Below are 25,320 nucleotides of genomic sequence, written 5' to 3' on the forward strand. Positions count from 1 at the left end.
GGGGCTTCGCTCTGTGTGACGGGACGGTGCTTCGCTCTGTGTGAGGGGACGGGGCATCGCTCTTTGTGACGGGACGGGGCTTCGCACTTTTTGTCGGGACGGGTCTTCGCTCTTTGTTACAGGACGTGGCTTCGCTCTGTGTGACGGGACGTGGCTTTGCTCGGTGTGACGGGACGGGGCTTCGCTCTGTGTGACTGGAAGGGGCTTCGCTCGGTGTGACAGACCGGGGCTTCACTCTTTGTGACGGGACGGGGCTTCGCTCTGTGTGACAGAACAGGGATTTGCTCTGTGTGACGGGACGGGGCTTTGCTCTGTGTGCCTGGACGCGGCCTTGCTCCGTGTGAGGGGATGGGGTTTCCTCCGTGTGACGGGACGTGGCTTGCTCCGTGTAAGGCACGGCGCTTTGTTCCGAGTGACAGCTTCGCTCTTTGTGACGGGACGGGGCTTCTCTCTGTGTGACGGGACGGGGCTTTGCTCGCTGTAACGGGACGGAGCTTTGCTCGCTGTAACGGGACGGGGCTTTGCTCGGTGTGACGGGACCGTGCTTCGCTCGGTGTGACAGGACGGTGCTTCGCTCGGTGTGACGGGACGGGGCTTCGCTCCGTGTGACGGGACGGGGCTTCGCTCTGTGTGACGGAATAGGGATTTTCTCTGTGTGACCGGACGGGGCTTTACTCTGAGTGATGGTAATGGACTTCACTCTGTCTCCCCGCCCAGGAGTGTGTGAAGGATTGGGGCTTTGCTCTGTGTCCCCGCCCTAGGTGTGTGTGACGTGACTGGACATTGCTCTGTGTGACGGGAAGCGGCTTTGCTCTCTGTGAGGGGACGGTGCTAGGCTTTGCTCTGTGTTGCGGTACGGGGCTTCGCTCCCTGTGATGGGTCGGGGCTTCGCTGCGAGTGACGGTATGGGGCTTCGCTCGGTGTGACGGGACGGGGCTTCGCTCGGTGTGACGGGACGGCGCTTCGCTCCGTGTGACACGACGGGGCTTCGCTCCGTGTGCAAGGACGCGGCCTTGCTCCGTGTGAGGGGACGGGGTTTCCTCCGTGTGACGGGACGTGGCTTGCTCCGTGGAAGGCACGGGGCATTGTTCCGATTGACGGGACGCAGCTTCGCTCTGTGTGATGGGAGTGGACGAGGCTTTGCTCTGTGTGACCGGACAGGGATTCACAATTCGTGACGGTACGGGGCTTCGCTCTTTGTAACGGGACGGGGCTTCGCTCTGTGTGACGGGACAGGAGTTTGCTTGGCGTGACGGGACGGGGCTTCGCTCGGTGTGACGGGACGGGGCTTCGTTCGGTGTGACGGGACGGGGCTTCGCTCGGTGTGACCAGACGGGGCTTCGCTCCGTGTGAGGGGACGGGGCTTCGCTCTGTGTGACTGGACGGGGCTTTACTCTGAGTGATGGTAATGGACTTCACTCTGTCTCCCCGCCCAGGAGTATGTGAAGGATTGGGGCTTTGCTCTGTGTCCCCGTCCCAGATGTGTGTGACGTGACGGGACATTGCTCTGTTTGACGGGAAGGGGCTTTGCTCTCTGTGACGGGTCGGGGCGAGGCTATGCTCTGCGTGACGGGACGGTGCTAGGCTTTGCTCTGTGTGACTGGACGGGGCTTTACTCTGAGTGATGGTAATGGACTTCACTCTGTCTCCCCGCCCAGGAGTGTGTGAAGGATTGGGGCTTTGCTCTGTGTCCCCGTCCCAGATGTGTGTGACGTGACGGGACATTGCTCTGTTTGACGGGACGCAGCTTCGCTCTGTGTGACGGAATGGGGCGAGACTTTGCTCTGTGTGACGGGACAGGGCCTCGCTCTTTGTGACGGGTTGGGGCTTTACTCTGTGTCCCTGCCATGGGTGTGTGTGAAGGGTTGTGGCTTTGCTCTGTGTGCCCACCCCAGGTGTGTGTGATGGGACGGGGCTTTGCTCGGAGTGACGGGACGGGGCTTCGCTCTTTGTGACAGACCGGGGCTTCACTCTTTGTGACGGGATGGGGCTTCGCTCTTTGTGACGGGACGGGGCTTCTCTCCTTGTGACGGGACGGGGCTTCTCTCCTTGTGACGGGATGGGGCTTTGCTCTTTGTGACGGGACTGGGCTTCACGCTGTGTCGCTGCCATGGGAGTGTGTGACGGGAAGGGTCTTCGCTCTGTATGAACGGTATGGGGCGAGGCTTTGCTCTGTGTGGCGGGACAGGGCTTCGCTCTTTGTGACGGGACGGGGCTTTACTGTGTGTCCCTGCCCCGGTAGGGTGTGATGGGTTGGGGCTTTGCTCTGTGTCCCCGCCACAGGTTTGTATGATGGGACGGGGCGTCACACCGTGTGACGGGAAGGGGCTACGCTCCGTGTGACGGGTCGGTGCTTGGCTCCCTGTGACGGGACGGGGCTTCGCTGCGTGTGAGGGGACGGGGTTTCGCTCTGTGTGACGGGACGGGGCTTCGCTCCGTGTGCCAGGACGCGGCCTTGCTCCGTGTGAGGGGATGGGGTTTCCTCCGTGTGACGGGACGTGGCTTGCTCCGTGTAAGGCACGGCGCTTTGTTCCGAGTGACAGCTTCGCTCTTCGTGACGGGACGGGGCTTCTCTCTGTGTGACGGGACGGGGCTTTGCTCGCTGTAACGGGACGGGGCTTTGCTCGCTGTAACGGGACGGGGCTTTGCTCGGTGTGACGGGACCGTGCTTCGCTCGGTTTGACAGGACGGGGCTTCGCTCGGTGTGACGGGACGGAGCTTCGCTCCGTGTGACGGGACGGGGCTTCGCACTGTGTGACGGAATAGGGATTTGCTCTGTGTGACCGGACGGGGCTATACTCTGAGTGATGGTAATGGACTTCACTCTGTCTCCCCGCCCAGGAGTATGTGAAGGATTGGTGCTTTGCTCTGTGTCCCCGCCCCAGGTGTGTGTGACGTGACTGGACATTGCTCTGTGTGACGGGAAGGGGCTTTGCTCTCTGTGAGGGGACGGTGCTAGGCTTTGCTCTGTGTTGCGGTACGGGGCTTCGCTCCCTGTGATGGGTCGGGGCTTCGCTGCGAGTGACGGTATGGGGCTTCGCTCGGTGTGACGGGACGGGGCTTCGCTCGGTGTGACGGGACGGGGCTTCTCTCCTTGTGACGGGATGGGGCTTTGCTCTTTGTGACGGGACTGGGCTTCACGCTGATTCGCTGCCATGGGAGTGTGTGACGGGAAGGGGCTTCGCTCTGTATGAACGGTATGGGGCGAGGCTTTGCTCTGTGTGACGGGAAGGGGCTTTGCTCGGCGTGACGGGACGGGGCTTCGCTCTGTGTGACGGGACGGTGCTTCGCTCTGTGTGAGGGGACGGGGCATCGCTCTTTGTGACGGGACGGGGCTTCGCACTTTTTGTCGGGACGGGTCTTCGCTCTTTGTTACAGGACGTGGCTTCGCTCTGTGTGACGGGACGTGGCTTTGCTCGGTGTGACGGGACGGGGCTTCGCTCTGTGTGACTGGAAGGGGCTTCGCTCGGTGTGACAGACCGGGGCTTCACTCTTTGTGACGGGACGGGGCTTCGCTCTGTGTGACAGAACAGGGATTTGCTCTGTGTGACGGGATGGGGCTTTGCTCTGAGTGATGGTAATGGACTTCACTCTGTCTCCCCGCCCAGGAGTGTGTGAAAGATTGGGGCTTAGGTCTATGTCCCCGCCCCAGGTGTGTGTGACATGACGGGACATTGCTCTGTTTGACGGGAAGGGGCTTTGATCTCTGTGACGGGTCGGGGCGAGGCTTTGCTCTGTGTGACGGGACGGTGCTAGGCTTTGCTCTGTGTGGCTGGACAGGGCTTCGCTCTTTGTCACGGGACTGGGCTTTACTGTGTGTCCCTGCCCCGGTAGGGTGTGACGGGTTGGGGCTTTGCTCTGTGTCCCCGCCCCAGGTTTGTATGATGGGACGGGGCGTCACACCGTGTGACAGGAAGGGCCTACGCTCCATGTGACGGGTCGGGGCTTCGCTCCCTGTGACGTGTCGGGGCTTCACTGCGCGTGACGGGACGGGGCTTCGCTCCGCGTGACGGGACGGCTCTTCGCTCTGTGTGATGGGCTCCGTCTTCACTCTGTGTGACTGGACGGGGCTTCTCACTGTGTGATGGGACGGGGCTTCGTTCTCGTGACAGGACGGGGCTTCGCACTTTGTGTCGGGACGGGGCTTCGCTCTTCGTGACGGGACGGGGATTCGGTCTTTGTGACGGAGTGTGTGACGGGACGGGGCTTCACTGCGCGTGACGGGACTTGTCTTTGCCTGGCGTGACGGGACGGTGCTTTGCTCGGTGTGACGGGACGGTGCTTTGCTCGGTGAGACTAGAAGGGGCTTTGCTCGGTGTGACGGGACTGGGCTTTGCTCGATGTGACTGGACGGGGCTTTGCTCGGTGTGATGGGACGGGGCTGTGCTCGGTGTGACGGGACGGGGCTTTGCTCTGTGTGACGGGACGCGGCTTTGCTCGGTGTGACTGGACGGGGCTTCGCTCTTTGTGACAGACCGGGGCTTCACTCTTTGTGACGGGATGGGGCTTCGCTCTTTGTGACGGGACGGGGCTTCTCTCCTTGTGACGGGATGGGGCTTTGCTCTTTGTGACGGGACTGGGCTTCACGCTGTGTCGCTGCCATGGGAGTGTGTGACGGGAAGGGTCTTCGCTCTGTATGAACGGTATGGGGCGAGGCTTTGCTCTGTGTGGCGGGACATTGCTTCGCTCTTTGTGACGGGACGGGGCTTTACTGTGTGTCCCTGCCCCGGTAGGGTGTGACGGGTTGGGGTTTTGCTCTGTGTCCCCGCCACAGGTTTGTATGATGGGACGGGGCGTCACACCGTGTGACGGGAAGGGGCTACGCTCCGTGTGGCGGGTCGGTGCTTGGCTCCCTGTGACGGGACGGGGCTTCGTTGCGTGTGAGGGGACGGGGTTTCGCTCTGTGTGACGGGACGGGGCTTTGCTCTGTGTGCCTGGACGCGGCCTTGCTCAGTGTGAGGGGATGGGGTTTCCTCCGTGTGACGGGACGTGGCTTGCTCCGTGTAAGGCACGGCGCTTTGTTCCGAGTGACAGCTTCGCTCTTTGTGACGGGACGGGGCTTCTCTCTGTGTGACGGGACGGGGCTTTGCTCGCTGTAACGGGACGGAGCTTTGCTCGCTGTAACGGGACGGGGCTTTGCTCGGTGTGACGGGACCGTGCTTCGCTCGGTGTGACAGGACGGTGCTTCGCTCGGTGTGACGGGACGGGGCTTCGCTCCGTGTGACGGGACGGGGCTTCGCTCTGTGTGACGGAATAGGGATTTTCTCTGTGTGACCGGACGGGGCTTTACTCTGAGTGATGGTAATGGACTTCACTCTGTCTCCCCGCCCAGGAGTGTGTGAAGGATTGGGGCTTTGCTCTGTGTCCCCGCCCTAGGTGTGTGTGACGTGACTGGACATTGCTCTGTGTGACGGGAAGCGGCTTTGCTCTCTGTGAGGGGACGGTGCTAGGCTTTGCTCTGTGTTGCGGTACGGGGCTTCGCTCCCTGTGATGGGTCGGGGCTTCGCTGCGAGTGACGGTATGGGGCTTCGCTCGGTGTGACGGGACGGGGCTTCGCTCGGTGTGACGGGACGGCGCTTCGCTCCGTGTGACACGACGGGGCTTCGCTCCGTGTGCAAGGACGCGGCCTTGCTCCGTGTGAGGGGACGGGGTTTCCTCCGTGTGACGGGACGTGGCTTGCTCCGTGGAAGGCACGGGGCATTGTTCCGATTGACGGGACGCAGCTTCGCTCTGTGTGATGGGAGTGGACGAGGCTTTGCTCTGTGTGACCGGACAGGGATTCACAATTCGTGACGGTACGGGGCTTCGCTCTTTGTAACGGGACGGGGTTTCGCTCTGTGTGACGGGACAGGAGTTTGCTTGGCGTGACGGGACGGGGCTTCGCTCGGTGTGACGGGACGGGGCTTCGCTCGGTGTGACGGGACGGGGCTTCGCTCGGTGTGACCAGACGGGGCTTCGCTCCGTGTGAGGGGACGGGGCTTCGCTCTGTGTGACTGGACGGGGCTTTACTCTGAGTGATGGTAATGGACTTCACTCTGTCTCCCCGCCCAGGAGTGTGTGAAGGATTGGGGCTTTGCTCTGTGTCCCCGTCCCAGATGTGTGTGACGTGACGGGACATTGCTCTGTTTGACGGGAAGGGGCTTTGCTCTCTGTGACGGGTCGGGGCGAGGCTATGCTCTGCGTGACGGGACGGTGCTAGGCTTTGCTCTGTGTGACTGGACGGGGCTTTACTCTGAGTGATGGTAATGGACTTCACTCTGTCTCCCCGCCCAGGAGTGTGTGAAGGATTGGGGCTTTGCTCTGTGTCCCCGTCCCAGATGTGTGTGACGTGACGGGACATTGCTCTGTTTGACGGGACGCAGCTTCGCTCTGTGTGACGGAATGGGGCGAGACTTTGCTCTGTGTGACGGGACAGGGCCTCGCTCTTTGTGACGGGTTGGGGCTTTACTCTGTGTCCCTGCCATGGGTGTGTGTGAAGGGTTGTGGCTTTGCTCTGTGTGCCCACCCCAGGTGTGTGTGATGGGACGGGGCTTTGCTCGGAGTGACGGGACGGGGCTTCGCTCTTTGTGACAGACCGGGGCTTCACTCTTTGTGACGGGATGGGGCTTCGCTCTTTGTGACGGGACGGGGCTTCTCTCCTTGTGACGGGACGGGGCTTCTCTCCTTGTGACGGGATGGGGCTTTGCTCTTTGTGACGGGACTGGGCTTCACGCTGTGTCGCTGCCATGGGAGTGTGTGACGGGAAGGGTCTTCGCTCTGTATGAACGGTATGGGGCGAGGCTTTGCTCTGTGTGGCGGGACAGGGCTTCGCTCTTTGTGACGGGACGGGGCTTTACTGTGTGTCCCTGCCCCGGTAGGGTGTGATGGGTTGGGGCTTTGCTCTGTGTCCCCGCCACAGGTTTGTATGATGGGACGGGGCGTCACACCGTGTGACGGGAAGGGGCTACGCTCCGTGTGACGGGTCGGTGCTTGGCTCCCTGTGACGGGACGGGGCTTCGCTGCGTGTGAGGGGACGGGGTTTCGCTCTGTGTGACGGGACGGGGCTTCGCTCCGTGTGCCAGGACGCGGCCTTGCTCCGTGTGAGGGGATGGGGTTTCCTCCGTGTGACGGGACGTGGCTTGCTCCGTGTAAGGCACGGCGCTTTGTTCCGAGTGACAGCTTCGCTCTTCGTGACGGGACGGGGCTTCTCTCTGTGTGACGGGACGGGGCTTTGCTCGCTGTAACGGGACGGGGCTTTGCTCGCTGTAACGGGACGGGGCTTTGCTCGGTGTGACGGGACCGTGCTTCGCTCGGTTTGACAGGACGGGGCTTCGCTCGGTGTGACGGGACGGAGCTTCGCTCCGTGTGACGGGACGGGGCTTCGCTCTGTGTGACGGAATAGGGATTTGCTCTGTGTGACCGGACGGGGCTATACTCTGAGTGATGGTAATGGACTTCACTCTGTCTCCCCGCCCAGGAGTATGTGAAGGATTGGGGCTTTGCTCTGTGTCCCCGCCCCAGGTGTGTGTGACGTGACTGGACATTGCTCTGTGTGACGGGAAGGGGCTTTGCTCTCTGTGAGGGGACGGTGCTAGGCTTTGCTCTGTGTTGCGGTACGGGGCTTCGCTCCCTGTGATGGGTCGGGGCTTCGCTGCGAGTGACGGTATGGGGCTTCGCTCGGTGTGACGGGACGGGGCTTCGCTCGGTGTGACGGGACGGCGCTTCGCTCCGTGTGACACGACGGGGCTTCGCTCCGTGTGCAAGGACGCGGCCTTGCTCCGTGTGAGGGGACGGGGTTTCCTCCGTGTGACGGGACGTGGCTTGCTCCGTGTAAGGCACGGGGCATTGTTCCGATTGACGGGACGCAGCTTCGCTCTGCGTGACGGGAGTGGACGAGGCTTTGCTCTGTGTGACCGGACAGGGATTCACAATTCGTGACGGTACGGGGCTTCGCTCTTTGTAACGGGACGGGGCTTCGCTCTGTGTGACGGGACAGGAGTTTGCTTGGCGTGACGGGACGGGGCTTCGCTCGGTGTGACGGGACGGGGCTTCGCTCGGTGTGACGGGACGGGGCTTCGCTCGGTGTGACCGGACGGGGCTTCGCTCCGTGTGACGGGACGGGGCTTCGCTCTGTGTGACGGGACGGGGCTTCGCTCGGTGTGACGGGACGGGGCTTCGCTCGGTGTGACCGGACGGAGCTTCGCTCCGTGTGACCGGATGGGGCTTCGCTCTGTGTGACGGAACAGGGATTTGCTCTGTGTGACTGGACGGGGCTTTACTCTGAGTGATGGTAATGGACTTCACTCTGTCTCCCCGCCCAGGAGTGTGTGAAGGATTGGGGCTTTGCTCTGTGTCCCCGTCCCAGATGTGTGTGACGTGACGGGACATTGCTCTGTTTGACGGGAAGGGGCTTTGCTCTCTGTGACGGGTCGGGGCGAGGCTATGCTCTGCGTGACGGGACGGTGCTAGGCTTTGCTCTGTGTGGCGGGACGTGGCTTCGCACCGTGTGCCAGGACGCGGCCTTGCTCCGTGTGAGGGGACGTGGTTTCCTCCGTGTGACGGGACGGGGCTTTGCTCCGTGTGACGAGACGGCGCTTCGATCCGTGTGCCAGGACGCGGCCTTCCTCCGTGCAAGGCATGGGGCTTTCTTCCGCGTGACTGAACGGAGCTTCGCTCTGTGTGACGGGAGTGGAGGAGGCTTTGCTCTGAGTGACGAGTCAGGGCATCGCTCTTCGTGACGGGTTGGGGCTTTGCTCTGTGTCCCCGCCCCAGGTTTGTATGATGGGACGGGGCGTCACACCGTGTGAAGGGAAGGGGCTACGCTCCGTGTGACGGGTCGGGGCTTCGCTCCCTGTGACGGGTCGGGGCTTCGCTGCGCGTGACGGGACGGGGCTTCGCTCTGCATGACGGGGCGGGGCTTCGCTCTGTGTGACGGGACGGAGATTTGCTCTGTGTGACGGGCTGGGTCTTCACTCTGTGTGACGGGAAGGGGCTTTCTTGGGTGTGACAGGACGGGGCTTTGCTCGGCGTGACGGGACTGAGCTTTGCTCGTCGTGACGGGAGTGGGCTTTGCTCCGTGTGACAGAACGGGGCTTCGCTCCGTGCGCCAGGACGCGGCCTTGCTCCGTGTGAGGGGACGGGGTTTCCTCCGTGTGACGGGATGTGGTTTGCTCCGTGTAAGGCACGGGGCTTTGTTCCGATTGACGGGACGCAGCTTCGCTCTGTGTGACGGGAGTGGACGAGGCTTTGCTCTGTGTGACGGGACAGGGCCTCGCTCTTTGTGACGGGTTGGGGCTTTACTCTGTGTCCCTGCCATGGGAGTGTGTGAAGGGTTGTGGCTTTGCTCTGTGTCCCCACCCCAGGTGTGTGTGATGGGACGGGGCTTTGCTCGGAGTGACGGGACGGGGCTTTGCTCGGCGTGACGGGACGGGGCTTTGCTCGGTGTGACTGGAAGGGCTTTGCTCGGTGTGATGGGACGGGGCTGTGCTCGGTGTGACTGGACGGGGCTTTGCTCGGTGTGACGGGACGGGGCTTCGCTCTTTGTGACAGGACGGGGCTTCGCTCTGTATGACGTGACGGGGATTTGCTCTGGGTGACGGGACGGGCTTTACTCTGAGTGATGGTAATGGACTTCACTCTGTCTCCCCGCCCAGGAGTGTGTGAAGGATTGGGGCTTTGCTCTGTGTCCCCGCCCCAGGTGTGTGTGACGTGACGGGACATTGCTCTGTTTGACGGGAAGGGGCTTTGCTCTCTGTGACGGGTCAGGGCGAGGCTATGCTCTGTGTGACGGGACGGTGATAGGCTTTGCTCTGTGTGGCGGGACAAGGGATACCTCTTAGTGACGGGTCGGGGCTTCGCTGCGCGTGACGGGACGGGGCTACGCTCTGCGTGACGTGACGGGGCTTCGCTCTGTGTGACGGGACAGGGCTTCGCTCTGTGTGACGGAATGGGGCGAGACTTTGCTCTGTGTGACGGGACAGGGCCTCGCTCTTTGTGACGGGTTGGGGCTTTACTCTGTGTCCCTGCCATGGGTGTGTGTGAAGGGTTGTGGCTTTGCTCTGTGTGCCCACCCCAGGTGTGTGTGATGGGACGGGGCTTTGCTCGGAGTGACGGGACGGGGCTTCGCTCTTTGTGACAGACCGGGGCTTCACTCTTTGTGACGGGATGGGGCTTCGCTCTTTGTGACGGGACGGGGCTTCTCTCCTTGTGACGGGACGGGGCTTCTCTCCTTGTGACGGGATGGGGCTTTGCTCTTTGTGACGGGACTGGGCTTCACGCTGTGTCGCTGCCATGGGAGTGTGTGACGGGAAGGGTCTTCGCTCTGTATGAACGGTATGGGGCGAGGCTTTGCTCTGTGTGGCGGGACAGGGCTTCGCTCTTTGTGACGGGACGGGGCTTTACTGTGTGTCCCTGCCCCGGTAGGGTGTGATGGGTTGGGGCTTTGCTCTGTGTCCCCGCCACAGGTTTGTATGATGGGACGGGGCGTCACACCGTGTGACGGGAAGGGGCTACGCTCCGTGTGACGGGTCGGTGCTTGGCTCCCTGTGACGGGACGGGGCTTCGCTGCGTGTGAGGGGACGGGGTTTCGCTCTGTGTGACGGGACGGGGCTTGCTCCGTGTAAGGCACGGCGCTTTGTTCCGAGTGACAGCTTCGCTCTTTGTGACGGGACGGGGCTTCTCTCTGTGTGACGGGACGGGGCTTTGCTCGCTGTAACGGGACGGGGCTTTGCTCGCTGTAACGGGACGGGGCTTTGCTCGGTGTGACGGGACCGTGCTTCGCTCGGTTCGACAGGACGGGGCTCCGCTCGGTGTGACGGGACGGAGCTTCGCTCCGTGTGACGGGACGGGGCTTCGCTCTGTGTGACGGAATAGGGATTTGCTCTGTGTGACCGGACGGGGCTATACTCTGAGTGATGGTAATGGACTTCACTCTGTCTCCCCGCCCAGGAGTATGTGAAGGATTGGGGCTTTGCTCTGTGTCCCCGCCCCAGGTGTGTGTGACGTGACTGGACATTGCTCTGTGTGACGGGAAGGGGCTTTGCTCTCTGTGAGGGGACGGTGCTAGGCTTTGCTCTGTGTTGCGGTACGGGGCTTCGCTCCCTGTGATGGGTCGGGGCTTCGCTGCGAGTGACGGTATGGGGCTTCGCTCGGTGTGACGGGACGGGGCTTCGCTCGGTGTGACGGGACGGCGCTTCGCTCCGTGTGACACGACGGGGCTTCGCTCCGTGTGCAAGGACGCGGCCTTGCTCCGTGTGAGGGGACGGAGTTTCCTCCGTGTGACGGGACGTGGCTTGCTCCGTGTAAGGCACGGGGCATTGTTCCGATTGACGGGACGCAGCTTCGCTCTGTGTGACGGGAGTGGACGAGGCTTTGCTCTGTGTGACCGGACAGGGATTCACAATTCGTGACGGTACGGGGCTTCGCTCTTTGTAACGGGACGGGGCTTCGCTCTGTGTGACGGGACAGGAGTTTGCTTGGCGTGACGGGACGGGGCTTCGCTCGGTGTGACGGGACGGGGCTTCGCTCGGTGTGACGGGACGGGGCTTCGCTCGGTGTGACCGGACGGGGCTTCGCTCCGTGTGAGGGGACGGGGCTTCGCTCTGTGTGACGGGACGGGGCTTCGCTCGGTGTGACGGGACGGGGCTTCGCTCGGTGTGACCGGACGGAGCTTCGCTCCGTGTGACCGGATGGGGCTTCGCTCTGTGTGACGGAACAGGGATTTGCTCTGTGTGACTGGACGGGGCTTTACTCTGAGTGATGGTAATGGACTTCACTCTGTCTCCCCGCCCAGGAGTGTGTGAAGGATTGGGGCTTTGCTCTGTGTCCCCGTCCCAGATGTGTGTGACGTGACGGGACATTGCTCTGTTTGACGGGAAGGGGCTTTGCTCTCTGTGACGGGTCGGGGCGAGGCTATGCTCTGCGTGACGGGACGGTGCTAGGCTTTGCTCTGTGTGGCGGACAGGGGTTCGCTCTTCGTGACGGGACGGGGCTTTACTCTGCGTCCCTGCCCCGGTAGGGTGTGACGGGTTGGGGCTTTGCTCTGTGTCCCCGCCCCAGGTTTGTATGATGGGACGGGGCGTCACACCGTGTGAAGGGAAGGGGCTACGCTCCGCGTGACGGGTCGGGACTTCGCTCCCTGTGACGGGTCGGGGCTTGCTGCGCGTGACGGGACGGGGCTTCGCTCTGCATGACAGGATGGGGCTTCGCTCTGTGTGACGGCACGGGGCTTTGCTCTGTGTGACGGGCTGGGTCTTCACTCTGTGTGACGGGAAGGGGCTTTCCTGGGTGTGACAGGACGGGGCTTTGCTCGGCGTGACGGGACTGGGCTTTGCTCGTCGTGACGGGACGGGGCTTTGCTCGGTGTGACAGGACGGTGCTTTGCTCGGTGAGACTGGAAGGGGCTTTGCTCGGTGTGACGGGACGGAGATTTGCTCGGTGTGACGGGACGGGGTTTGCTCGGTGTGACGGTACGGGTGTGCCAGGACGCGGCCTTGCTCCGTGTGAGGGGACGTGGTTTCCTCCGTGTGAGGGGACGTGGTTTCCTCCGTGTAACGGGACGGCGCTTCGCTCCGTGTGACAGGAGGGGGATTCGCTCCGTGTGCCAGGACGCGGCCTTGCTCCGTGTGAGGGGACGGGGTTTCCTCCGTGTGACGGGATGTGGTTTGCTCCGTGTAAGGCACGGGGCTTTGTTCCGATTGACGGGACGCAGCTTCGCTCTGTGTGACGGGAGTGGACGAGGCTTTGCTCTGTGTGACGGGACAGGGCCTCGCTCTTTGTGACGGGTTGGGGCTTTACTCTGTGTCCCTGCCATGGGTGTGTGTGAAGGGTTGTGGCTTTGCTCTGTGTGCCCACCCCAGGTGTGTGTGATGGGACGGGGCTTTGCTCGGAGTGACGGGACGGGGATTTGCTCGGCGTGACGGGACGGGGCTTTGCTCGGTGTGACTGGAAGGGGCTTTGCTCGGTGTGACGGGACGGGCCTTTGCTCGGTGTGACGGGACGGGGCTTCGCTCCTTGTGACAGGACGGGGCTTCGCTCTGTATGACGGGACGGGGATTTGCTCTGGGTGACGGGACGGGGCTTTACTCTGAGTGATGGTAATGGACTTCACTCTGTCTCCCCGCCCAGGAGTGTGTGAAGGATTGGGGCTTTGTTCTGTGTCCCCGCCCCAGGTGTGTGTGACGTGACGGGACATTGCTCTGTTTGACGGGAAGGGGCTTTGCTCTCTGTGACGGGTCGGGGCGAGGCTATGCTCTGTGTGACGGGACGGTGATAGGCTTTGCTCTGTGTGGCGGGACGTGGCTTCGCACCGTGTGCCAGGACGCGGCCTTGCTCCGTGTGAGGGGACGTGGTTTCCTCCGTGTGACGGGACGGGGCTTTGCTCCGTGTGACGAGACGGCGCTTCGATCCGTGTGCCAGGACGCGGCCTTCCTCCGTGCAAGGCATGGGGCTTTCTTCCGCGTGACTGAACGGAGCTTCGCTCTGTGTGACGGGAGTGGAGGAGGCTTTGCTCTGAGTGACGAGTCAGGGTATCGCTCTTCGTGACGGGTTGGGGCTTTGCTCTGTGTCCCCGCCCCAGGTTTGTATGATGGGACGGGGCGTCACACCGTGTGAAGGGAAGGGGCTACGCTCCGTGTGACGGGTCGGGGCTTCGCTCCCTGTGACGGGTCGGGGCTTCGCTGCGCGTGACGGGACGGGGCTTCGCTCTGCATGACGGGGCGGGGCTTCGCTCTGTGTGACGGGACGGAGCTTTGCTCTGTGTGACGGGCTGGGTCTTCACTCTGTGTGACGGGAAGGGGCTTTCTTGGGTGTGACAGGACGGGGCTTTGCTCGGCGTGACGGGACTGAGCTTTGCTCGTCCTGACGGGACTGGGCTTTGCTCCGTGTGACAGAACGGGGCTTCGCTCCGTGTGCCAGGACGCGGCCTTGCTCCGTGTGAGGGGACAGGGTTTCCTCCGTGTGACGGGATGTGGTTTGCTCCGTGTAAGGCACGGGGCTTTGTTCCGATTGACGGGACGCAGCTTCGCTCTGTGTGACGGGAGTGGACGAGGCTTTGCTCTGTGTGACGGGACAGGGCCTCGCTCTTTGTGACGGGTTGGGGCTTTACTCTGTGTCCCTGCCATGGGAGTGTGTGAAGGGTTGTGGCTTTGCTCTGTGTCCCCACCCCAGGTGTGTGTGATGGGACGGGGCTTTGCTCGGAGTGACGGGACGGGGCTTTGCTCGGCGTGACGGGACGGGGCTTTGCTCGGTGTGACTGGAAGGGCTTTGCTCGGTGTGATGGGACGGGGCTGTGCTCGGTGTGACAGGACGGGGCTTTGCTCGGTGTGACGGGACGGGGCTTCGCTCTTTGTGACAGGACGGGGCTTCGCTCTGTATGACGGGACGGGGATTTGCTCTGGGTGACGGGACGGGCTTTACTCTGAGTGATGGTAATGGACTTCACTCTGTCTCCCCGCCCAGGAGTGTGTGAAGGATTGGGGCTTTGCTCTGTGTCCCCGCCCCAGGTGTGTGTGACGTGACGGGACATTGCTCTGTTTGACGGGAAGGGGCTTTGCTCTCTGTGACGGGTCAGGGCGAGGCTATGCTCTGTGTGACGGGACGGTGATAGGCTTTGCTCTGTGTGGCGGGACAAGGGATACCTCTTAGTGACGGGTTGGGGCTTCGCTGCGCGTGACGGGACGGGGCTACGCTCTGCGTGACGTGACGGGGCTTCGCTCTGTGTGACGGGACAGGGCTTCGCTCTGTGTGACGGAATGGGGCGAGACTTTGCTCTGTGTGACGGGACGGGGCTTTGCTCTGTGTGCTGGTAATGGACTTCACTCTGTCTACCCTCCCAGTAGTGTGTGGAGGATTGGGGCTTTGCTCTGTGTCCCCGTCCGAGGTGTGTGTGACGTGACGGGACATTGCTCTGTGTGACGGGAAGGGGCTTTGCTCTGCGTGACGGGACGGGGCTTCGCTCTGTGTGACGGGACGGTGCTTCGCTCTGTGTGACGGGACGGGGCTTCGCTCTTTGTGACGGGACGGAGCTTCGCACTTTTTGTCGGGACGGGGCTTCGCTCTTTGTTACAGGATGGGGCTTCGCTCTTTGTGACGAGACGGGGCTTCGCTCTTTGTGACGGGACGGGGCTTCGCTCTGTGTGACGGGACGGGGCTCTACTCTGTGTCCCTGCCCCGGTAGGGTGTGACGGGTTGGGGCTTTGCTCTGTGTCCCCGCCCCAGGTTTGTATGATGGGACTGGGCGTCACACGGTGTGACGGGACGGGGCTTCACTCTTGTGATGGGACGTGGCTTCGCTCTTGTGACGGGACGGGGCTTTACTCTGTGTCCCTGCCCCGTTAAGGTGTGACGGGTTGGGGCTTTGCTCTGTGTCCCCGCCCCAGGTTTGTATGATGGGACGGGGCGTCACACCGTGTGAAGGGAAGGGGCTACGCTCCGCGTGACGGGTCGGGGCTTCGCTCCCTGTGACGGGTCGGGGCTTGCTGCGCGTGACGGGACGGGGCTTCGCTCTGCATGACGGGACGGGGCTTCGCTCTGTGTGACAGGACGGTGCTTTGCTCGGTGAGACTGGAAGGGGCCTTGCTCCGTGTGAGGGGACGTGGTTTCCTCCGTGTGAGGGGACGTGGTTTCCTCCGTGTAACGGGACGGCGCTTCGCTCCGTGTGACAGGACGGGGCTTCGCTCCGTGTGCCAGGACGCGGCCTTGCTCCGTGTGAGGGGACGGGGTTTCCTCCGTGTGACGGGATGTGGTTTGCTCCGTGTAAGGCACGGGGCTTTGTTCCGATTGACGGGACGCAGCTTCGCTCTGTGTGACGGGAGTGGACGAGGCTTTGCTCTGTGTGACGGGACAGGGCCTCGCTCTTTGTGACGGGTTTGGGCTTTACTCTGTGTCCCTGCCATGGGTGTGTGTGAAGGGTTGTGGCTTTGCTCTGTGTGCCCACCCCAGGTGTGTGTGATGGGACGGGGCTTTGCTCGGAGTGACGGGACGGGGCTTTGCTCGGCGTGACGGGACGGGGCTTTGCTCGGTGTGACTGGAAGGGGCTTTGTTCGGTGTGACGGGACGGGGCTTTGCTCGGTGTGAGGGGACGGGGCTTCGCTCTTTGTGACAGGACGGGGCTTCGCTCTGTATGACGGGACGGGGATTTGCTCTGGGTGACGGGACGGGGCTTTACTCTGAGTGATGGTAATGGACTTCACTCTGTCTCCCCGCCCAGGAGTGTGTGAAGGATTGGGGCTTTGTTCTGTGTCCCCGCCCCAGGTGTGTGTGACGTGACGGGACATTGCTCTGTTTGACGGGAAGGGGCTTTGCTCTCTGTGACGGGTCGGGGCGAGGCTATGCTCTGCGTGACGGGACGGTGATAGGCTTTGCTCTGTGTGGCGGGACAAGGGATACCTCTTTGTGACGGGTCGGGGCTTCGCTGCGCGTGACGGGACGGGGCTACGCTCTGCGTGACGTGACGGGGCTTCGCTCTGTGTGACGGGACAGGGCTTCGCTCTGTGTGACGGAATGGGGCGAGACTTTGCTCTGTGTGACAGGACGGTGCTTGGCTCTGTGTGCTGGTAATGGACTTCACTCTGTCTCCCCTCCCAGTAGTGTGTGCAGGATTGGGGCTTTGCTCTGTGTCCCCGTCCCAGGTGTGTGTGACGTGACGGGACATTGCTCTGTGTGACGGGAAGGGGCTTTGCTCGGCGTGACGGGACGGGGATTCGCTCTGTGTGACGGGACGGTGCTTCGCTCTGTGTGACGGGACGGGGCTTCGCTCTTTGTGACGGGACGGGGCTTCGCACTTTTTGTCGGGACGGGGCTTCACTCTTTGTTACAGGACGGGGCTTCGCTCTTTGTGACGAGACGGGGCTTCGCTCTTTGTGACGGGACGGGGCTTCGCTCTGTGTGACGGGACGGGGCTTTACTCTGTGTCCCTGCCCCGGTAGGGTGTGACGGGTTGGGGCTTTGCTCTGTGTCCCCGCCCCAAGTTTGTATGATGGGACTGGGCGTCACACGGTGTGACGGGACGGGGTTTCACTCTTGTGAAGGGACGTGGCTTCGCTCTTGTGACGGGACGGGGCTTTACTCTGTGTCCCTGCCCCGGTAGGGTGTGACGGGTTGGGGCTTTGCTCTGTGTCCCCGCCCTAGGTTTGTATGATGGGACGGGGCTTCTCACTGTGTGACGGGACGGGGCTTCACTCTTGTGACGGGACGTGGCTTCGCTCTTGTGACGGGACGGGGCTTCGCACTTTGTGTCGGGAGAGGGCTTCGCTCTTAGTGACGGGACGAGGCTTCGCGCTGTTTGACGGGAAGGGGCTTTGCTCTCTGTGACGGGTCAGGGCGAGGCTATGCTCTGTGTGACGGGACGGTGATAGGCTTTGCTCTGTGTGGCGGGACAAGGGATACCTCTTTCTGACGGGTCGGGGCTTCGCTGCGCGTGACGGGACGGGGATACGCTCTGCGTGACGTGACGGGGCTTCGCTCTGTGTGACGGGACAGTGCTTCGCTCTGTGTGACGGAATGGGGCGAGACGTTGCTCTGTGTGACGGGACAGGGCTTTGCTCTGTGTGCTGGTAATGGACTTCACTCTGTCTCCCCTCCCAGTAGTGTGTGGAGGATTGGGGCTTTGCTCTGTGTCCCCGTCCCAGGTGTGTGTGACGTGACGGGACATTGCTCTGTGTGACGGGAAGGGGCTTTGCTCGGCGTAACGGGACGGGGCTTCGCTCTGTGTGACGGGACGGTGCTTCGCTCTGTGTGACGGGACGTGGCTTCGCTCTTTGTGACGGGACGGGCCTTCGCACTTTGTTACAGGACGGGGCTTAGCTCTTTGTGACGAGACGGGGCTTCGCTGTTTGTGACGGGACGGGGCTTCGCTCTGTGTGACGGGACGAGGCTTTACTCTGTGTCCCTGCCCCGGTAGGGTGTGACGGGTTGGGGCTTTGCTCTGTGTCCCCGCCCCAGGTTTGTATGATGGGACTGGGCGTCACACGGTGTGACGGGATGGGGCTTCACTCTTGTGAAGGGACGTGGCTTCGCTCTTGTGACGGGATGGGGCTTTACTCTGTGTCCCTGCCCCGTTAGGGTGTGACGGGTTGGGGCTTTGCTCTGTGTCCCCGCCCTAGGTTTGTATGATGGGACGGGGCTTCTCACTGTGTGACGGGACGGGGCTTCACTCTTGTGACGGGACGTGGCTTCGCACCGTGTGCCAGTTCGCGGCCTTGCTCCGTGTGAGGGGACGGGGTTTCCTCCGTGTGACGGGACGTGGCTTGCTCCGTGTAAGGCACGGGGCATTGTTCCGATTGACGGGACGCAGCTTCGCTCTGTGTGACGGGAGTGGACGAGGCTTTGCTCTGTTTGACCGGACAGGGATTCACTCTTCGTGACGGTACGGGGCTTCGCTCTTTGTAACGGGACGGGGCTTCGCTCTGTGTGACGGGACGGGGCTTTGCTCGGTGTGACGGGACGGGGCTTCGCTCGGTGTGACGGGACGGGGCTTCGCTCGGTGTGACCGGACTGGGCTTCGCTCCGTGTGACCGGACGGGGCTTCGCTCTGTGTGACGGAACAGGGATTTGCTCTGTGTGACTGGACGGGGCTTTACTCTGAGTGATGGTAATGGACTTCACTCTGCCTCCCCGCCCAGGAGTGTGTGAAGGATTGGGGCTTTGCTCTGTGTCCCCGTCCCAGATGTGTGTGACGTGACGGGACATTGCTCTGTTTGACGGGAAGGGGCTTTGCTCTCTGTGACGGGTCGGGGCGAGGCTATGCTCTGCGTGACGGGACGGTGCTAGGCTTTGCTCTGTGTGGCGGACAGGGGTTCGCTCTTCGTGACGGGACGGGGCTTCACTCTGTCTCCCCGCCCAGGAGTGTGTGAAGGATTGGGGCTTTGCTCTGTGTCCCCGCCCTGTCAGAAATAAAACTTCTCACACATGAGTCTCTTTAAAACTGATGACACGACAAGCTTTATTTACAAGTCTGCAGAGTTGGACTCAACTGGCTTCTCACCAGTTAAGCCCCGATACATACAGTGCATTGATTTTTATACCCTTGTTGTTTGCCCTTCCCCTACTTATTAATACTGTTTTAATTGGTTAGTATTGCAAAAGCATTCTAAGTACAACTGCATTTTTAATTATCACGTTTGTTACGTACGCTGCAAACTCTACATACACTAAATTCTGTTTCTCACCCTTCTTATCAATCTTTTGTCTCCTGCATGTCTCTCACTATGACCATGGAAAGATATGTTTAAAAAAAACATATCCAGCTGAACCTTTTGTCCTTGGCTGCTAGTAAGCTCCCTGTCCGTTCTGGCTTCCCTTTTTATGATTAATCATCACATTTTAACTTAAGCCATTTTAACCTAAATTCTCTATATATAACAATCCACCCCTTTCTCTCTTTAAAATGTGTGTATGCAAAACCAGAGTCCATCAGGGCATGGTGGGCCTGAGTCACCCTTCCAACCGTTAAGAGGGAAAGGAGTGGTATTAGGAATCTGTATATAATGACCCATATTATTTCCTTCTTTTTCCACACAAGGGGTATATGGATGTTGGGTGGTATTTTCTGCCCAGCATTTCTCAGGAACCGAGGTATGGGAAATAAAATTACCCTCCTTTCTTCCCCAAATGTGGTCCTGAAACAGGACCCCTGTCTGAGTCTATAGAATCCATTATATCATATCTGGGGATTATCTGCTCGAGGAGGAGGCGAGCTACTGTAGAGGCTGTAGCATTTACTGTTGGGAAGGCTTCCACCCATCGGGTAAAGTGATCTATTACCACCAACAGATACTTCCATCTTTGGACTTGAGGTAACTCTGTGAAGTCGATCTGGATACTTTGAAAAGGGCGTATGGCTAATGGTTGACCTCCCATGGTCCCCGTCCTCATCACCTTTTTATTAATTTTTGTGCATAGGTGACACTTCTGCACCTCCCGTTGGGCCAAGGTGTAGATTCCCTTACACACATATTCTCGAAGCACTGTGTCACATAAGGCTTGGGTGCCCCAGTGGCTCTGATGATGCAGGTGTTTTAAAATATTGCGAGTTATTTCTTTATTTAGAACCATTCTTCCATCTGGTGTCTTCCATGTTCCATCAGGCAGCTGGCTTGCGCCCAGCTGAGCCATGTCCTTTTCTTCCTTAGCAGTGAAAATGGGAGCCTTCTTTATGCCTTGTCTTATTGGGATTAAGGTCAGCAAATGGACTTCTTGTTGCATGGTTGCCCTTTTGGCTTCTTCATCAGCCAGTCTGTTTCCAATTGCTGTCGGGGTATCTCCCCTCTGATGGCCTGGTATGTAGACCACTGCTATTTCCTGGGGTAATGTCAAGGCTTCTAAAGTCAGAGTAATCATCTGTTCGTGTGCCAATTCCTTTCCTCTTGATGTAATTAGACCACGCTCCTTCCAGATCTTACCAAAGGTATGCACTACCCCGTATGCGTATTTGGAATCAGTGTAAATCGTTCCAATTTTCTTTGCCAGTATTCTGAGGGCTCTCTGCAAGGCATATAGTTCACAGGACTGTGCTGACCAGCTTCCGGGTAGTCTCGTGGATTCTACTACTTTCCAAGTATTTCCTTCTATTATAGCATACCCACTTCTTCTCATTCCGTCAACACATCTGGCGGAGCCGTCAATGTAGAATTCATATCCTTCTCCCAGCGGAGTATCGCAAAGGTCTTCTCGGGTCTTGGTCTGAAGATCCGTCAACTCGACACAGTCGTGCTCCACCTCTCTCTCTGTTTCACTGCCGTATAAAAACTGAGCTGGGTTGCAGCTATTAATCTTTGCAAACTGTAGATCTTCTCCAACCATTAAAATGGTTTCATACTTTAATATGCGAGAATCAGTCAGCCATCGATGGGCAGTTTGTGTTAATAAAACACTCACAGAATGGGAGGTGTACACAGTCATCTTTCCTCCAAAAGTAAGTTTACGTGCTTCCTCTACCAACAGAGCAGCAGCCGCTACTCCCTGGATACACGTCGGCCATCCGCGAGACACTGGGTCCATCATTTTGGAAAGGAAAGCCACTGGGTGTCGCTGACCGCCTTTTTCCTGTGTTAAAACCCCCACTGCTGTTCCTTGGTTATGAGTGACAAATAGCTGGAAGGGCTGTTTTAAAGAGGACAGAGTGAGTACCGGGGCTCGTGTCAGGCGATGCTTCAAGTCCTCAAACCATCCCTCCTCCTCCTGGGTCCATTTCAATGGATATTCATTTTCATTTGTCAGCTTTTCATACATAAACTTCACCAACGCTGAGTAGTCCTCTATCCATAACCTACAGTAACCTAAGAGTCCCAGGAATTGTCTTATTTCCTTCTTATTACGGGGTAACGGCATTCTAGTGATTCCCGCAATCCGTTCAGAGGTAATCCGTTTCTGTCCTTTACTTATCTGGTGTCCCAGATATACCACAGTTCTCTCAACGAACTGTAACTTGTTCCTGGACACCCGTAGACCCTTTTTCCCCAGATAATTCAAGAGTCTAATTGTATCTCCCCTCATTTCTTGTTCCTTGGGTCCTGATAATAGTAAATCGTCCACATACTGCATTAGTTGGGAATCATCAGATTGTGGATAGTCCGCCAGGATTTGTTCTAGCATTTGTCCAAACAGGTTCGGAGATTCAGTGAACCCTTGGGGCAATACAGTCCACCGAAGCTGTCTCCGTCTACCTGTCCATGGATTTTCCCATTCAAACGCGAACATATCTCTACTTTCCTCTTCTAATGGACACGTCCAGAAGGCATCCTTCAAGTCGATAACACTAAACCACTCATGGTCTGGGGGAATCCGACTCATAATAGTATAGGGATTAGGCACCACTGGGTGGCGGGTCTGAACAATAGCATTCAAACTTCTTAGATCCTGAACTAGGCGATAGGATCCATCTGACTTTTTCACTGGGAGTATAGGGGTGTTATAAGGTGACATGCATTCTTCTAATAGTCCGTCTCGTATTAGAGTCTCAATTACCGGCTGTAGCCCTTTTCTCCCTTCCAAAGAAATAGGATACTGACGTTTCCTTACCGGCTGATGACCTGGTATTAATGTGACATGTAAAGGTGGGATGTCCAGACCTCCTCGATTTCCCTCCTTATACCAGACTCTCTCGTCAATCTGCCGTTCATCCTCTTCCTTTAGAGCACAGAGGTGGACTCGCACTTCTCCGTCCACAGGGAGAGCACCCAAACCTAGGAGAGCCTGTAAGTCCCTTCCTAGGAGGTTAAATCCAGCCGACGGTAACAACAAGAGGTCTTGTACCCCTTCTCTTTCTTCCAGTTTCACTGTTACTTGGGGAATTATTGATACCATTCTGGGAGCCCCTTCTATCCCAGAAATTTTCAAATTACTTTTTACAGGTTCAGTCCCGATTGGCACAGTTATTACACTACTTCGTTCCGCTCCTGTGTCCACCATAAACACCACCGCTTCTCCCTTGGGACCAATTTTTAGTTTTACCAGGGGTTCCCTCTTATACTTGGTCCCTAACATTTGGAACCCCTGACCCCCCTAATCTTCTTCCATAAGTTCGAGGGCACGCAATTCCCTCTTGTATCGGGGGCATTCCCTCTTAAAGTGTCCTTCCTCATTGCAGTAATAGCACTTAACGAACCTCCGGGGTCTTCCCTCTCTTGGATATCTTGGATTGTTTAGAGGAAGGTTTTGTTTTCTTTCCCCTCTGGATTCGGCATTCATCTGTCGGATAGTCTGTACCATAACCTTTGTCGCCCTCTTTTGATCTTCTTCTTCTCTCTGCACATATACTTTTTGCGCCTTTTTTAACAGGTCGCTTAGGGGTTTTTCGCTCCAGTCCTCCTCCTTTTCTAGTTTCTTTCTAATGTCCTGCCATGATTTGGAAACAAATTCAATTCGAATAAGCTGTTCACCCATTGGTGTACTAGGGTCCACGCCCGCATACTGTTGGACATTCTTTCTCACCCTCTCCAAAAAATCAGTAGGGGACTCGTCTTTCCCCTGGTGGTTCCCAAATGCCTTGGTGAAATTGTGACCCTTTGGCACAGCCTCCCGTATCCCTTTAATTGTCCACTCTCTATATTGTCTCATACTTGCCAATCCCTCGGGTGTTCGTTTGTCCCACCTGGGTTCATTTAAGGGATATTTTTGTTCATGGGGTCTGGGGTCCCCAGGTTGTTCATATTCCCACATGAGGAGGGCAGCCCGTCGAATCATCTGCCTCTCCTGGGGTGAGAATAATGTTCCCATTATTGCCTGCATCTCTTCCCACGTATATGTGTTTGGTCCCAGGAATTGGTCGAGCTGTTCGGCCAGTCCTATAGGATCTTCCAATAACTTTTTCATTTCTTTCTTAAATCCCCGCACCTCTGTACTAGTTAGGGGAACATTCACATATCCCGTTCCCCCTCCCGGTCCTCCCATAGGAACTTCACTCAGGGGATTTAGGCTTATTGAAAACTTTGATGGTCCTGGACCACTCTGGGATCTTGTCCAGGGTCGGTTTACCGGTGGAAGTTTAGGGTCCGACTCCCTTAATTCATTCTTTTTTTCCCGGCCCCTTTCGGGGCAATCAGATTCATCACCTTTCCCCTCCGGTAATGAGCTTTCCTCGGGCGCAGTAGGCACCGGGGGAATATAAGGAGGGGGAAGGTTGTCCAGAGGTTCCCACTTCTTTTCTCCCGCTACCCTCAATTTAAAACATTTTGTTAAGGATCCTGGCCAGGGAACCCAACAAAATGCATATGCTGACTCTTCTTGATTCACCTTTGGTCTCGAATTTACATATATGTTTAATGCTTGTCTAACCCAATCCTCATCAGATCCAAATTTCGGCCACCAGACCGAGGAACCTTTAATAGGTTGTTTCGACCAAAGGAGACAATATTGAACCATCTTTTTCTTGTTTTTGTCTCGATATCTTTTACTATCCCAATTTTCAAACATTCTCCCCAAAGGGCTGTCAAGGGGAACTCCCAGGAATTGTCCTGAATTTTCAGACGAGCCCTTAGATTTTGATCCTCCCATTTTCCCACCTAGATCCGTTTATCGTTGCTGAGGACCCTCTCATTCTGGACCCTACTCCCTTCTTCTCAGACGCCTCGTCGGAGGTACTGTCCCTCCTTCGGTTACCGCTGAGGTTTCCCTGGGGTCGACCCCTCTCTTCTCGGCACTTCGTCGGAGGTGCTGTCCCTCCTTCGGTTACCGCCGAGGTTTCCCTGGGGTCTATCCTAGAGTCCCACGACAGGGTCCTCACGCCACGACAAAAGCTCTATACCTGATCTATTACGTTAGGTTTTTTTATCCTAACAGGTGTATCCCGTTACACCTGTTACGCAATCCCCACACCACAATCGTAAGTCGTCACTTACCGGTGTCTTCTCGGGGATTGAACCGTCACCCTTCTCCTCTCCGTCTTGTCGTGTCACCTTGTCCGGATACCACTCGCTCAAGCCGCCCGAAGCGACGAGCAAGGGACTAGGAGCCGCTGAACTCAGCGGGGTGCACCACCTCCGATGTCCCTCTTCTCGCCTCCCCTCACGGCCGGAGTGTAGATCCCGGACGAGCCCCCATTTATCAGAAATAAAACTTCTCACACATGAGTCTCTTTAAAACTGATGACACGACAAGCTTTATTTACAAGTCTGCAGAGTTGGACTCAACTGGCTTCTCACCAGTTAAGCCCCGATACATACAGTGCATTGATTTTTATACCCTTGTTGTTTGCCCTTCCCCTACTTATTAATACTGTTTTAATTGGTTAGTATTGCAAAAGCATTCTAAGTACAACTGCATTTTTAATTATCACGTTTGTTACGTACGCTGCAAACTCTACATACACTAAATTCTGTTTCTCACCCTTCTTATCAATCTTTTGTCTCCTGCATGTCTCTCACTATGACCATGGAAAGATATGTTTAAAAAAAACATATCCAGCTGAACCTTTTGTCCTTGGCTGCTAGTAAGCTCCCTGTCCGTTCTGGCTTCCCTTTTTATGATTAATCATCACATTTTAACTTAAGCCATTTTAACCTAAATTCTCTATATATAACACGCCCCAGGTGTGTGTGACGTGACGGGACATTGCTCTGTTTGACGGGAAGGGGCTTTGCTCTCTGTGACGGGTCAGGGCGAGGCTATGCTCTGTGTGACGGGACGGTGATAGGCTTTGCTCTGTGTGGCGGGACAAGGGATACCTCTTAGTGACGGGTCGGGGCTTCGCTGCGCGTGACGGGACGGGGCTACGCTCTGCGTGACGTGACGGGGCTTCGCTCTGTGTGACGGGACAGGGCTTCGCTCTGTGTGACGGAATGGGGCGAGACTTTGCTCTGTGTGACGGGACGGGGCTTTGCTCTGTGTGCTGGTAATGGACTTCAC

General features: G+C 58.3%; 1 protein-coding gene across 1 annotated transcript; it reads right to left on the reverse strand.

Annotated features, from left to right (window-relative positions):
• Positions 1–2,305: 2,305 nt before the first annotated feature.
• On the reverse strand, positions 2,306–3,313 carry LOC138742083 (uncharacterized). The gene has a single exon (XM_069896275.1). It carries the CDS (start codon positions 3,311–3,313, stop codon positions 2,306–2,308), a length of 1,008 nt encoding a protein of 335 aa, XP_069752376.1.
• Between the last annotated feature and the right edge of the window lie 22,007 nt (positions 3,314–25,320).

Source organism: Narcine bancroftii, chromosome 8, assembly GCF_036971445.1.
Source record: "Narcine bancroftii isolate sNarBan1 chromosome 8, sNarBan1.hap1, whole genome shotgun sequence".
Taxonomy (NCBI): domain Eukaryota; kingdom Metazoa; phylum Chordata; class Chondrichthyes; order Torpediniformes; family Narcinidae; genus Narcine; species Narcine bancroftii.